This window comes from Puma concolor, chromosome D3 (assembly GCF_028749965.1).
Source record: "Puma concolor isolate L17-30 chromosome D3, mPumCon1.1.hap2, whole genome shotgun sequence".
NCBI lineage: Eukaryota > Metazoa > Chordata > Mammalia > Carnivora > Felidae > Puma > Puma concolor.
The window spans coordinates 33,340,516-33,354,646 of record NC_141678.1 but is presented as its reverse complement, the minus strand read 5'-3'; the positions used below and the strand labels follow the sequence as shown (position 1 = coordinate 33,354,646).

The following is a 14,131-nucleotide window of genomic DNA, read 5'->3' as shown; positions in this document are numbered from 1 at the left end:
ATTCAGTTGACCTACTTGTGAAAGTTCCTCTTAGATCCTTGAAAATAGATTTACTCTTTGAGTGTGTGTGTGTGTGTGTGTGTGTGTGTGTGCATGTGAGTTCCCTGGAAGTTGGTAGAAGAGACATCACAGGCTGCCAATCATATCCAATCTTTTTTTTAAAAAAAGATTTTATTTTTTTAAGTAATCTCTACACCCAACGTGGGGCTCAAATCCACGACCCCGAGATCAAGAATCACATGCTCCCCTGACTGAGCCAGCCAGGCACCCTAGAGCCAATCTTAAACCAGAAATTTTGTGCTCAACAATTCATTTAAAAAAAATTTTTTTTCAACGTTTATTTATTTTTGGGACAGAGAGAGACAGAGCATGAACGGGGGAGGGGCAGAGAGAGAGGGAGACACAGAATCGGAAACAGGCTCCAGGCTCTGAGCCATCAGCCCAGAGCCTGACGCGGGGGTCGAACTCACGGACCGCGAGATCGTGACCTGGTTGAAGTTGGCCGCCCAACCGACTGCGCCACCCAGGCACCCCACAACAATTCATTTTAAAAATCCATTATTTGATGAGGGGATTCATTATTTAGGAGGTACATTTCATTTTAGAGTACTTTGAAGATAGTTTCTCAAAAGAAAATCTTTCACGTGTTGTAACAGCCTCCATTCATAGAGGAGAGTGGCATATTTGTGAATAGACTTGTTGACTATGTCTGAATAGGCTAGTCTTAGTCTCCACAAAGAATGGATACGGGTAAGGGATTTTGTCGCATACTGACCAGTCAGCTCAGATGACAGCATGAAACATGTGTAGTGCTCTTTCAAAACCTCCTGGACATGAGATATTTGGATACAAAAACACAAATGTAATATTTGTTCCTACTTACTGAGGCAACAAACTTTCAAATTGAAAGCTGAAAAAAGCTAAAATGATAGAAACTAATTAATAATGCAGACAGTCATCGATTCTATTCAGGAAAATAAAATGATTAGGTATTCAACATTTTAGTCTAAAAAGCAAATTATTTCCTGCAGACATACTATATTTGGGATTATGAACCCTAATATATAAAGTGTTGTTATAAATCAATTGGATAAAAGACAAACATCTAATAGGCAAATGGACAATGAGCGTGAATAAGCGATTCATAATAGAAAATATTAAAATCTTAAAAACCTAGGAAAATTTATTGAATTTCATTACTAATTACAAAAAGGTAAGTTAAAGTGTTTTATAGAAGGTAAAAGGAATTCAGTCAGTTACATGTATCTGAATAAAATTTGGGGGTAAATTTTTGATTAATATTATCAAATATACACATGTATATATAATATATGTATATACTTTAATATGCAGTATATATATATGTATACAATGTATATTAATACATGTTAATGTTTATGCATAGATCATGATACATTAACTCTTACTTTTAGGAATTTATCTTAAGTATTAACTGAACAAATGTTTAAGATATATGTAAAAAGGTATTTAACACATGCTTATGGTATTAGCAAAAATATAGATATAGTTTACATATTAATAAGGACTTACTTTTTTTGAAAAATTATAGAATACTATATGGGCAATAAAATGATTACATGCCTACATTTATTGACAAGGAAAAGCTATATTACATATTACTAAGTGATTAAAGCAGGTTTCAAAATAGGATGACCCTTAGTTTATATGTGCAGGTATGAATGTGAGAGTCTTAGCATGGGGGTGGGTGTTAATGCAAAAATAAAAGATTATAAGTATTTTCATGTTTTGTGATGATCTGCGGTTGGTTGACCCTTTAATGACAACACAGGTTTGAACTGTGCGGGTCCACATATACATGGATGTTTTTTGGTAAATGCAGTACAATACTGTAAATGTATTTTCTCTTCCTTGTGATTTTCTTAATAACATTTTCTTTTCTCTAGCTTACTTTATTGTAAGAACACAACATAGAACACTGGTAACATACAAAATGGGTGTTAATGTCATCAGTAAGGCTTCTGGTCAGTAATAGGTTATTAGTAGCTAGGTTACTGGGAAGTCAAAAGTTATATGCGGATTTTCAAATGCACGTGGGTCAGCACCCCTAACCCGCACATTGTTCAAGGGTCAACTATATATTATTTTACAAATAAGGGAAAAAACAAAGTCGCTTATTTTGAAAAACATACTGTTGATGATGTGTTCTGTATATGCCACCATATTGTTCGTGAGAATTATGAATTCTGACCCTTACCATTCATGAGTGATCATCTCTAGATGATGGAAAATTAAGACCTATTATGGGGGTGCCTGGGTGGCTTAGTCGGTTGAGTGTCCGACTTTGGCTCAGGTCATGATCTCGTGGCTCGTGGGTTCGAGCCCCGCATCGGGCTCTCTGCTGACTGCTCAGAGCCTGGAGCTTGCTTCAGATTCTGTCTCCCTCTCTCTCTCTGCCCCTCCCCTGCTCTCACTCTGTCTCTCCCCCTCTCTTAAAAATAAATTTCTTTTAAATTAAAAAAAAAAGACCTATTACGAAAAGAACTGACAAAGGGTAAGTGTAATGAAAACCAAAGCATGCAACTAAATGACACTTACTGTGTACATAAAGTGGTGTGTCATCTATTTACACGACAGAGCAGCACATGATGGGCATTACAAGAGTATTAGGTGGAGGGGAAAATGATATTTTAGAAAATACATGTCATTGAATATGAAAATTATTAAATAAGGGATGGTGAAGAATTTTTTTTCTTTATCTTTTACAATGACTTTTAACCAATTAATAGCAAATCTCATCTGGGAGTTAGGATGCCGAAAATTTGACGGATCTCTCACCATGTAACCCAGAGTGCTACAGACATGCTCAGTGGCTGGGAAAATTGCATTACTTGGGTTCATATCATTCATTATAACAGCCATTTCTGTGGTTTAAGAGATTTTTAGCTACAGTTCAACCCAAGAGCATCTTCATATTTGCAAAGTGAACTGTCACTGCTGGCCAACTGAGAAGAATCTATTTTTCTCCTAGAATTTCACATTATGTTCAACGTTAGATGCATGGTACAATCTTGACTTGTGGCGTAGATGTGAACATCTCTCAGGAGTTAAAAATAATGTAAATGAAGCTTCCACCAGAAAACTTGTAAGCGGTCTAATTTCCTGGTATTTGTGTTTGATCACCGAATTCTGTGCCAGGCCACACGTTCAGCTGCCTGGCGGCCCCTGCGATATATAAAAAGTACTTCCATTTTTATAGGAATGTGCTGGCAAACATCTACCACTTCTATGAATTATTAGTCCTTTTCTGCTAATTATTTTGGAAAAAAAAAAAGCAGAGGTGTAGGTCCAAGTTCAAGTGGCTCTCAACATCTGAGACATACTTGGGCTAAAACTGTTCAGTTGGAAGAAAATCTCTGCCCCATATGGCCACCAGGTCTACCAGTGCATTATGAAGCCTGTAGGAAAAATCATGTTACTTTCTTTTTGTATTAGAAATTGAGCAACAGATTGAAAGAATGACTGATAAAAGTAATCGCTGAGGAAACATAATAAAGCGAGTGACCAATTTATGACAGAAGGACGTAAATTGACGTCTATGAAAAACAGAAAATTACGAACTGAAAGGGACCTGTTGGACACCCTGGAACTTGAATGGCTGGTTTCAAACAACAGGCCCAGCCCTGCGATTTTACATTACTACTAATAAACAAATTTGAAGGAGTCAAAATTAATCGACCCCGTCCCATCATGTTCAGGTTACATTTTGGCGTGTGGCCTTCTGTCTATGTATATTTGTATAAATCGCACTCTTAGGGGTCATGCTGAGTGCTAAACAGAATTAACATAGTTTTGGAAACTCACAGGTCCTAGATGAAAGATCATACGGGAAGGTGTTTGATGATATATCTTCTACTGGAGGCTCTCACATGCTTCTGAAATTAATAACCAGACACAGAAAACTTTGTAAAATTAAAAAATTGTTTTGAATTCCATATTGAGGCCAGATCAGGGTGAGAGACAAATGATAGCAAGGAGAGTAAGGAAAGGAAGGTGAAGAAGGATGGAAAGGCAAGAAGACAGGATGACAAAGCAATTAGTAAGGAGGTTCAGAACGTTGACTCTGTGGCCCCAAGTCTAGATTTCCCTGCCTCCGGGGCCAGGGAGCCCCAGCAGAACCCACCCATTTGGCTTGGGGAAGACGGTTCCCAAGAAAAGAAGTTTCCATAACTTCTTTCTCTTATGGAAAGAACGGGAACTTGGATCTTCAGATGCCAATTGGAAAATGGGGGTGAGAGGGAGAGAGAGAATGGATAGTGTTTTGTTTGTTCTGTAAAGGAGCGATGGTTGATTCATTTCTTCAAGGAGGAAATGTCCTGCACTTCTCTGCATGGTGGTGCCCCCCTTGAAGAGTCTGTGCTGCAGGATGCTACAGGGCATTTTGTTAACCTTGGGCACACACAGCATCGATTCGGGAACTTGCTGTACAGACTGAATGGCCTTGAGTCTTGGTTTGTTTGCAGCTTCTGGACGCTGTCATACCCCATTCCACGCTTCAGTTCTGCTGTTGGATGTTGGTGCTATCAAGGGCGATTTTTAGAACTAAAGAATCCTAATTCATTATTTCTGACTCCATCTACAATCAGAAAGGAAAAACGCCCCTAGGCTTTGTATCTGATATTCTATGCCATATATTTTTCTTTTTGTTGTTGCTGTCCTTTGCTTTCCCTTGAAGAATGGAACATGTTTTAGACTTCTCCATATTATAAACCTCATTTGAAAAGTGTTGAATCAAGGAAGTCTGCCAGCTACTTTTGTTTTCCCTACTTTTCTCTCTCCCTGTTGGACCGCTCCAGCAAAGGAGAATAATATTACCTTACCATGTAAAACATGGTTAATGGCTTTAAAAGAATTCCCCAACAACTGAATAATGAGCTGCCAAAAATATTCTTGGTGCCAGAGGGATCTGGATATGTCTGTTTCATTTATTGTGTGTTTCTCATTTCATCATGACTCAGTGCTCACAAAAGACATAAAAACCCAAACCTCCAGGGTATGTGGTGTTGGAGGGCAGAAACCATATTTTAATATATTCAGTCGTGTAACTAACACAGTAAGATGATTAGTAGAGTATCCACAGCAAACAATGATGAATGCCAGTTGTAGGTAAGATGCTCAAAGTATCGATTAAGTTAGTATCTGGCCACTAGAAGGAAGTTGTTTTTCTACCATCTCTATTGTGCTTGGTTGAGTGGCTGAAGAAAACTTATTCCAAGGAGTGCTGGGAGTCTTGCACCAAAAACTTTTATCTTGTTCTGCTTATTTGAGTGAGTTTACTAAGAAATGTGAAGAGGGAACCTATTTCTTTTTTTTTTTTTTTAGTTTAGTTTTTTTTTTGGGGGGGGGGAGGGGCAGAGAGCGAGGGAGACACAGAATCCAAAGCAGGCTCCAGGCTCTGAGCTGTCAACACAGAGCGCGACACGGGGCTTGAACTCACGGACTGCGAGATCCTGACCTGAGCCAAAGATGGACACTTAACTGACTGAGCCACCCAGGCGCCCCTGGAACCTATTTCTTAACTAAAGTTTCATGTTTTAAGAGCCTGATAATAGATAATAGATAATAGATCTATTAAAAAGGGGAGTTTTCTTAAAAATGTATTTAAAAAAAGAGTTTAGGGATGCATGCAGCAGATCTGGGCAAAAAAAAATGAAAATGTAGAAAAAAATGTAAAGGTGCTTTGATTCTCACTGGAAGCAAGTCAACAAGAATAGCGTCCGGACCCTCTCATGAACCCCTTCAGCCTCCCCTAGACCCTTGCCACTCGGTCTGAGCTCAGACTGTCTGGTTCTCACTTGGCAGGAGACTCTTAATCTCTCCCACTTCTCTGTTTGGGCCAGGCTGTTGCCAGCTGTCTTTGAATACAGTGTGGTTTCTGACTCAGGTTCTGTTATGTTTTGCCAGGGTCTTAATTGCTAGTATCTCAGGGGCAGGATAATTGTCTTCCAAGAATTCCTGAGATAGGGATTTTGAATTGCCTGTGACTCACAGGACAGATGACATTCATATGGGCCCACTCCCCTGGATGAGGAGCCATGGACATTCCTGGGCTGGTTAACTAAAATTCCACGACTCCTACTTTTACTCCGCAAAGCATACTGGAATTCAATTGGATAAGAGTGACTTCATCCAAAGAGATAAGCCTGAATCTGCTTTAAATCTTTGTGTGTGTGTGTGTGTGTGTGTGTGTGTGCTCGTAATTCATAACAAAAATGTAGTCCTTTATTATGTAGAATACTTGTTTAAAATGCTTCATCATAACCAAGTATATGAACCGAAGGCAAACATCATATTCATGCTCTCTTGGGACTCAGTCTTCAGAGAGGGCCCAGGGAAACCACTGTATAATCCCCTGCCTTTCCAGGAAGCCTAACCCTAGGAGACGCTGAGTTGCCACCAGACAGTAAAGCATCTGAAGCCGAATTCTCTAGAAAGAGATACAGCACCATCGTAGTTCACTGTGACTTGGGGGAAAACAAACAGGGTAGACTTTATCTGCCTCTGGAGACCCAGTGCTGAATCTCCCGTTTCCTGTTTGCAGAAATCAGTTGTACAGAAGGGCAGTGATTATCTGCTGTGATTAACAAGCTAATGCAAAGCATAACTCACGAATTTAGGGCTAAGTGAGTGAGTGCTGAACTCAAAATGTATTTGCCACTGACTCATGTAAATCGTCAAACCATGAGTTAGTACAAACCCTTAACTTCTATTAATGCAGTTTTTATTAAAGTAGTCTTTGATAAAAAACAAAAATTTAGCACTCTTCTGTCTATCGGGTTCTCAGGAAATTATTATACCTATAAGGTAGGGAAGAATTATTACATGAAAAATATTATAGAAAATCTTTTTTTAAAGCCCAGCTGTTCTTTTATGGATTTGGATATACTACTCTTTAAATCATGTCACTGGAAACAGTATGTTTTACATGCAAGAGACTTCTGATTTAAATGTTTAGCTTTAAAAAGAAAGAACTGTTCATCCTTGTGCTTCAACACTGGTGAGAAAAAGGCCTGGTGTTTAATGAGTTAGACCTTGAGGGCGCCATCTTGCTTTCCATGTGCCACATGAAATTAAAAGTTGAATTTTAGCGACTACAACTTACAAGATGCTGTTGCGTTAATTTAGACAGGAGAGCTTTACTCCTGTTATTCTGATGCATTCGGACTCTTAGAGTGTGATTTTGTGGCCTACAGTATAACCAGAGGAAAGGGAGGTAGAGCTTTGTCACTTGTTCGTTGTGTGGAATGTTCTCTAAAAGGGCCATTTGGGGACTGGTGGTGGGAACGATGCGTTTGAGGGAAAACTCATCCCGTGTAACTGTAAAGCCAAGTATCTACCAGGGTGTGCAAAAAGAGGACAAAACTAACTGCATGCTTGAGGTACATCAGTTAATTATGTTCTTTCGTCTCATTTACAGGCTCAACATGGGAAAAGACATTTCGGCAGATTGGCTTTGAAAGGTAAGCAGCATTTAGCATGGCTTCACTTTTCGGTTCTCCTGTCCTATTTCACTCTAAGTAATTTACTGATGATAGATCAGTGGTCTCGTCACCACTGCTGTAGGGACTCTATGCCCATGAGGAAGTCATCATTTTGCCCCCAGAGCCTCTGTTTCCTTGTAAAATAGCCCTTTGAATGATAAAATCCCTGCCAGCCTGCAGGGTGAACATGGAGATCAGATGGAGGAATTTATATGAAAATGCCTCTTAAATCAGGAAACAGCATCAAACATGAGTTGTCTAATTGGAGAATTATGGGAAGTCGTTTGCTCTTTTCTAGCTTTATCACCGCTCGTGTCCCATTAGTTGTACAGTTTTAGCACAAAGAAATGTACATTGATATTGACACCTTTCCAGTCATCACAATTGTTAGATCTTAGTCGCTGCAAGTTAGAAGCTGAGATCATGTCTCTCCTAGCTAAAAGCACTCCTACACCAGCATCTCCCCAAAAGAAAGCAAAATGGGCTTATTATACCATCAAAGTAGAGGTAGAGTTAATAAGGTTGCTAACCAACCTGCCTTGGAACTGAGTGGCAGCTTGTGTGACAGACGTCTCTCATTTGGTGTCTACTATGGAGCTTCCCAGGTTGGTACAAACTTATTGGAATAGAGGAAAGTGACTTTATTTTATTTTTTACTCTAAAAGAAGATTTTGACTAGTTCTTTTTATCACATTGGAAATGTGTTTTTAGGTGTATTAATCAAGCTGACAGAATGCTTAGAGAAATAATAAAATACTTTAAAATGCACTTCTCCGTTAGCAAGAGACAATAAGAATTGTCAGGCTCACCAGGCTAACTATGGTGGCATTTCCTGTATCATTTGTTATTTGATTCAGAGATTTATTTCTCTCTCCACTTAAACTTCCACCAAAAATCAGCACCATCGCTGTTGGTCTCCCTGTAAATCCTTGTAGTTTATTCTGAAGGTTATTGCACGAGGTTGGCTTGAGATAGGCAGATATCATGGGCCAACTTAAAACAGAGAATAGAAAATCCTGTCATTCTTTCATTTTGTGTGAAGTCTTTTCCCAAAGTATCTTTCTTTCTCTTGATTCTTCTTTCATGTTAATGACAAACACCAAACATAAGCAAAGGGGTGAAAATAATAAATTGAAAGTCATTATCCAGCTTCAGTGGGAAGCTGGATATTTCTTTTGTCTGTTTTCTTTTTCTTGTCTATTTTAGGGAAAACCTCGGACATCGTGTCACTTTTTCCCTACATAAGTCGAGGATACATCTCTGAAAAAAAAAAAAAAAATGAGTGTTTTCTTCCAGAATCATAATACCATCATACCAAGTGCAAATAACAATAAGTCCATGGTGGGAAGCCTGGGTGACTCAGTTGGTTAATTGACTTCCTGTTCGGGTCATGATCTTGGGGTTCATGAGTTCTAGCCCCGAATTGGGCTCTGCACTGACAGCACAGAGCCTGCTTGGGATTCTCTGTCTCCTCTCTCTCTGCTCCTCCCCAGCTCATACTCTCTCCCTCTCTTTCAAAAATAAATAAACTTAAAAAAAAAAAAAAGCCCTTGGTATCTCAATGCTTCCATTTCCTGATGATCTCAAAAATGCCATCTTAAAGATACTGGTTTGAATCAGGGTGCTATTGAAGCACACACATTCCTGTTTGTTGTTATATCACAGACAACAATTCCCTACCAACTTCATTTTGTTTTCTTCATGTCATTGACTTATCAAGAAACTAGGTCAGTTGTCTTGAAGAATGTCTCACGTTCTGGATTTGTCTGTTTGTGGGATTGTGTCTCTATTCATTCTATTTCATGTCAATTCAGCATGTTCCCTTTCACTCACTGGGAACAACTTCACCTTGGCTTTTTGTCCTTTTGACCCAGGACCATCAGTCTTTTATAGTTTCCGAGTTTCTAGTACAGTTCTATGTACAAGTCCATCCAGTATTCCGGACCCGGAGTCACGCATTCTTCCAAGGAGCCCTACTTTCTTTGTGGAGAGTGGTATTTTGAAATCACAGTCTAAATACTTGGGATGCCCATCATTTCTAGACCATCATTGTTTCCGGGCTGTTTCTTCAATACATGTTAGAGGTAGAAAATACTTTTTTTTAATTAAAAAAATACCCTAAATTCATACATTATTTCCAGATCAAATGTAGCCCTACAGAATTTTTAACTTCTCTGGTACTATATTTGTATTTATTTTATTTTTCACTGAAAAATAAAGTTTTGTTTGGTTCTTAACAAAACTTATTTCATTTTAATGTATATATATAATATATAGTATATATAAAATATTATATAAAATAATTTAAAAATAATACACTAATATTACAATTCATACTAAGAATGTTAAATGAAGTCTTTAAAACTTGCATTGTCTTGGGGTGCCTGGGCGGTTTAGTCGATTAAATGTCCAACTCTTGATTTTGGCTCAGGTCATGATCTCAGGATTGTGAGATCCAGTTCTGGCTTGGACTCTGTGTTGGGCATGGAGTCTGATTAAGATTCTCTCTCTCCCTCTCCCTCTCTGTCTTTCCCCCCACACTGCTCGTGCTCATGCTCTCTCCCTCTCTCCAAAAAAACAAAAATGTAAAATAAATACATTAAATTAATTAATTAAATTTTCATTGTCTTAACTTTGTATTACATTAAGGATGTACAATCAAAGAATGAAAAGTAAAAGTAAAGTTGCTTAAGGTTTTTTTTCTATGTGATCGTAGTCTAACTTTTTATATATAACTTGGCTCATTTGTTTCAGAACCTTTTTAATGTCAATGGATTTTTAACATTTCATTTTTGAATACATCGCATGTATATATCTCCATGTACCACTTATATTGTTTTTAAGCATTTTTTTTTTAATTTTTTTTCAACGTTTTTTTATTTATTTTTGGGACAGAGACAGACAGAGCATGAACGGGGGAGGGGCAGAGAGAGAGGGAGACACAGGATCGGAAACAGGCTCCAGGCTCCGAGCCATCAGCCCAGAGCCTGACGCGGGGCTCGAACTCACGGAGCGCGAGATCTTGACCTGGCTGAAGTCGGATGCTTAACCGACTGCGCCACCCAGGCGCCCCACTTACATTGTTTTTATATGTATAACGTGTTTTCAGAGAAATGTCACATGCATCTTCTTCCCCTGTGCCCCACGCCTTCCTCGTTCTACAATTACCATGTTTATTAGCTTTTGGTTTAACCTTTTGGTGCTTATTTTCACACGTGCAAGCCAGTCCTCGTGTGTATCTGTATCCTTGCCCTATCTTGCACGAAGAGTGGCATATTATACCCATTATTCTACACTTTGAGAGTATATTGTGGAGATCATTCCCCATCAGTGTCGATAGGTATTCATCACTCCATGAACCTGCCGGTGGCACTCCTTTGTGTGGATGAGCCAGCACAAAGGATGAGACTGGGATCTTATCCAGTATCAAGCTTTACTAATCATTTCAGGGATTCAAATGACCAAAGGACACTGGTAATGTAAGGAGAAATCCAGGATAGCCCATGTGACTCCTCAGGTCCTTTTTCATACCGGCTCTATCCCCTTTGACCCAGAGTGATAGTGGAGGTTTCTAATGAGATTTGCAAGTCCCTCATGTAGGAGGAGGCATTTGATTTTGCAACATGTCTAGTTTTATGCCTAAGAAATGTGACCTTCTCCAAAGAGTCATAACTCATCCATCTATGGATTGAAGATTTGTTTATTGTAACATCTTGAACCAGGGCTTTCCTGCTCGACACATTCCATTGATGAGGACTCTCTTCCTAGCGAAAGAAAAACTAATTAATTAATCTGTTTGCCCGGTGATCTAGTTAATATGTTTACACAGAACCTAAACCAGGTCACTTACCTACTTCCCTCAACCCCAGTATCTCCTTGGTATTCAGGGGAAAATGGATCACAAGCAACTTGCTTCAACTCCTTCTTTGCCAGTACTCTGTGGGTGGACCTTCAGGCTATTTCCAGTCTTTTGCTCTTCCAAAAGAACTCTGTAATGAATAACCTTGTGCACACTTGTGCTTTTGCCAGATTATTTTAGGGATTAGATTCCCAAGGACAATCAAAGGGTAAATTTATACGGAATTTTGCTAATTTTGCCAAGTTGCACTCTCTCGACTTTTGACAGTTTGCACTCCCACTAGCAATGCAGGAGAGTGATTATTTCCCCAGTGCCTCATCAACAGAACATGCTGTCAAACTTGAGATTTTTGCCAGTCTGATAGGTGAGAAATGGTATCTCAGTGCCCATTTAATTTGCATTTATCCTGCATCATTTTCCCATACGAGTAAAGAACAGGTTAAAATCTTTGCTGTCAACTACATGAAGCAAGAGCACTTTGGGCAAGAGCTTCTTCTCAGATGATTAAGGATTCACTGATCAACAGGATTTGGCAGTTGAGACATTTTCTGTGTGTTTCTGTCATACACATTTGTATGACCTTAACCTTTCCCTCCTTACTTGAATAATGATCTAAAGAAACAGCTACTGTGTACCAAGCACTATGTTAAATAATTTCTAGTCCATATAGCAACCACACAGACCAGAGATTGGCAAATGGTTACTATAAAGGACACATAGTAAATATTGCAGATTTTACAGGCCATACAGTTTCTGTTACCTCTCAATTTTGCCTTCTAGCAGAAAGCAGCCGCAGACAGTGATTATGGCTATATTCCAATAATACTTTATTTACAAAAACAGGCAACTGGCCTTTATTTATTGACACCCACCCCCCCCCCCCCCCACCATAGACTGTGGTTGACATCTCACAGGTAAAGAAACTCAAAGATATCCAGTAATCTACCCATATAGTCATGGCCATTGACTTGCATTAGTACTCACCTGTATTCATTTCCAGGTTTGCCTGGTTCCAAGGATGAAGATTTTTACACCAAAACACCCTAAATTCTTCACTATAGGTCTCTTTTGTGTTGTGTTGTTTTATTTTCCATGTCCTTATAGCTCTGGGGATATAATCTCCAGTCACCATCTTATTGGATATTCTTATCTGAATAAAACCAGGCAGTATAAAGTTCATGCTGCAATGCCTCCCTAAAATTGTTATACTTCCAAACAAATGTGCAGATAAAAATATTGTTAAGGAGTATATCAAGTGCGATACTTTATTGTTTAACGTGTAATCTCAGCTGGGTGATCATCCTGATCTTTAGATGTCACCTTAAAATGTCATCTTGTGTTTTCCTATGTTATCCTATGTTTTCTCATTTATGCACAGGGAGTATTCTCTGCATTGCAGGAAGCATTTAAAAAAATTTTTAATGTTTTATTTATTCATGAGAGAGAGACAGAGTGCGAGCTGCGGAGGGGCAGAGAGAGAGGGGGACACAGAATCTGAAGCAGGCTCTGAGCTGTGAGCACAGAGCCCGACACAGGGCTTGAACTCGTGAACCCTGAGATCATGACCTGAGCCGAAGTTGGACGCTTTACTGACTGAGCCACCCAGGCGCCCCGCATCAAGCATTTTAAAATATAGGACAAATATTGATTTTGGAGGTTATTGTGCATTTACAGTTGCAAAGACTGTCGAGCAGTGCTGTTAAATGTGGCTGTGCTTTTTTCTTCTGGAGTTTAACCTCTTCTCTCTCTTAAAGGTAATTCCAATTATATCTTAAACGAAGCGATCTGGTTCTTTAGAGAAATTGTGTAGAGATATTGATCTTTTCATCGCTGTGTCCTTTGAAGTTTGTCCATCAATCTATTTGCTAGCAGATTATTTTAAAGTGGCCACATCTAAAGAAAAGAAGTGACTAAGTCAGCTAAAGCTTCAAAGTTTTCTCCAATAAGAAAGCAAAGACTCCCTTTGTTGTACATTTTGTAACCGAAAGCAAGACCTAAGGGATCTGCCCTGCCTGCTCTCCTTGCGGGAACACTTGCCTGTGAGATGGTGTTTAACCATTTCCTTTCTGGAATCTGTGTGATTATATACATTATCTCAGAGTAAATACACATCGTCACAGTTTATGTGGCTGAATTCGCGACAATGTGTTTTTGCACCTTGCAGACAGCCACATTGCCCCTCTGTGGAGGATATCAAGAGTTTATTTTAGGATTTCAGCATAGGAGTGTGTTGAAATGTACAAAAGGTATAGGTTCATATGTCTTGGATCTGACCTTCCTTACCGCCTTCTCAGCCCTGCTACAATATTGATATTTACATAACAAAAGCAGACATAGGGTTTTTTGTTGTTATTATAAAAAAAAAAAAATCTGTGCCTAACAGTTTGACTTCAATCTGAAGCTCAGCTTCCTGTGCAGATCGTCTAAATTAATGATTGTAAATGTTTCCAAATCACAGTCCTTCATTAATCTCTGTTCAAGTGATGCATATGGGTGGGGCTTTGGAAATTCACTGATACTCCACATGTTCTAAGCAAATGTATCAGCTAGGGAATGGCCCACATTTTCAGGGGCTTACTCCAACAAATGTTTCTTTCTCACTCAGGCAAAGTCTAATGAGGAGGCCAGATTGATCTAGAGGGCAGCTTGCCTTGTACATGGCCTGCCGTTCTCCGGCTTCAACCTTGTGGCACTTATGCCTCAACAGGACGCTTCTGAGTTTGCTTAAGCCTGGAAGGAGAGCTTGCAGCAA

At 39.1% G+C, this 14,131-nt stretch overlaps 1 protein-coding gene across 5 annotated transcripts in view; it reads left to right on the top strand.

Annotated features, from left to right (window-relative positions):
• LOC112868244 (piezo-type mechanosensitive ion channel component 2) overlaps window positions 1-14,131 on the top strand; it is a 473,665-nt gene that overhangs the window by 220,897 nt on the left and 238,637 nt on the right. For all 5 annotated transcript variants that reach the window (XM_086682446.1, XM_086682442.1, XM_086682443.1 and 2 more), the window contains exon 4: window positions 7,457-7,499. In XM_086682446.1, coding sequence (XP_086538572.1) covers window positions 7,457-7,499 — 43 coding nt within the window. The remainder of the gene's footprint in view (window positions 1-7,456; window positions 7,500-14,131) is intronic.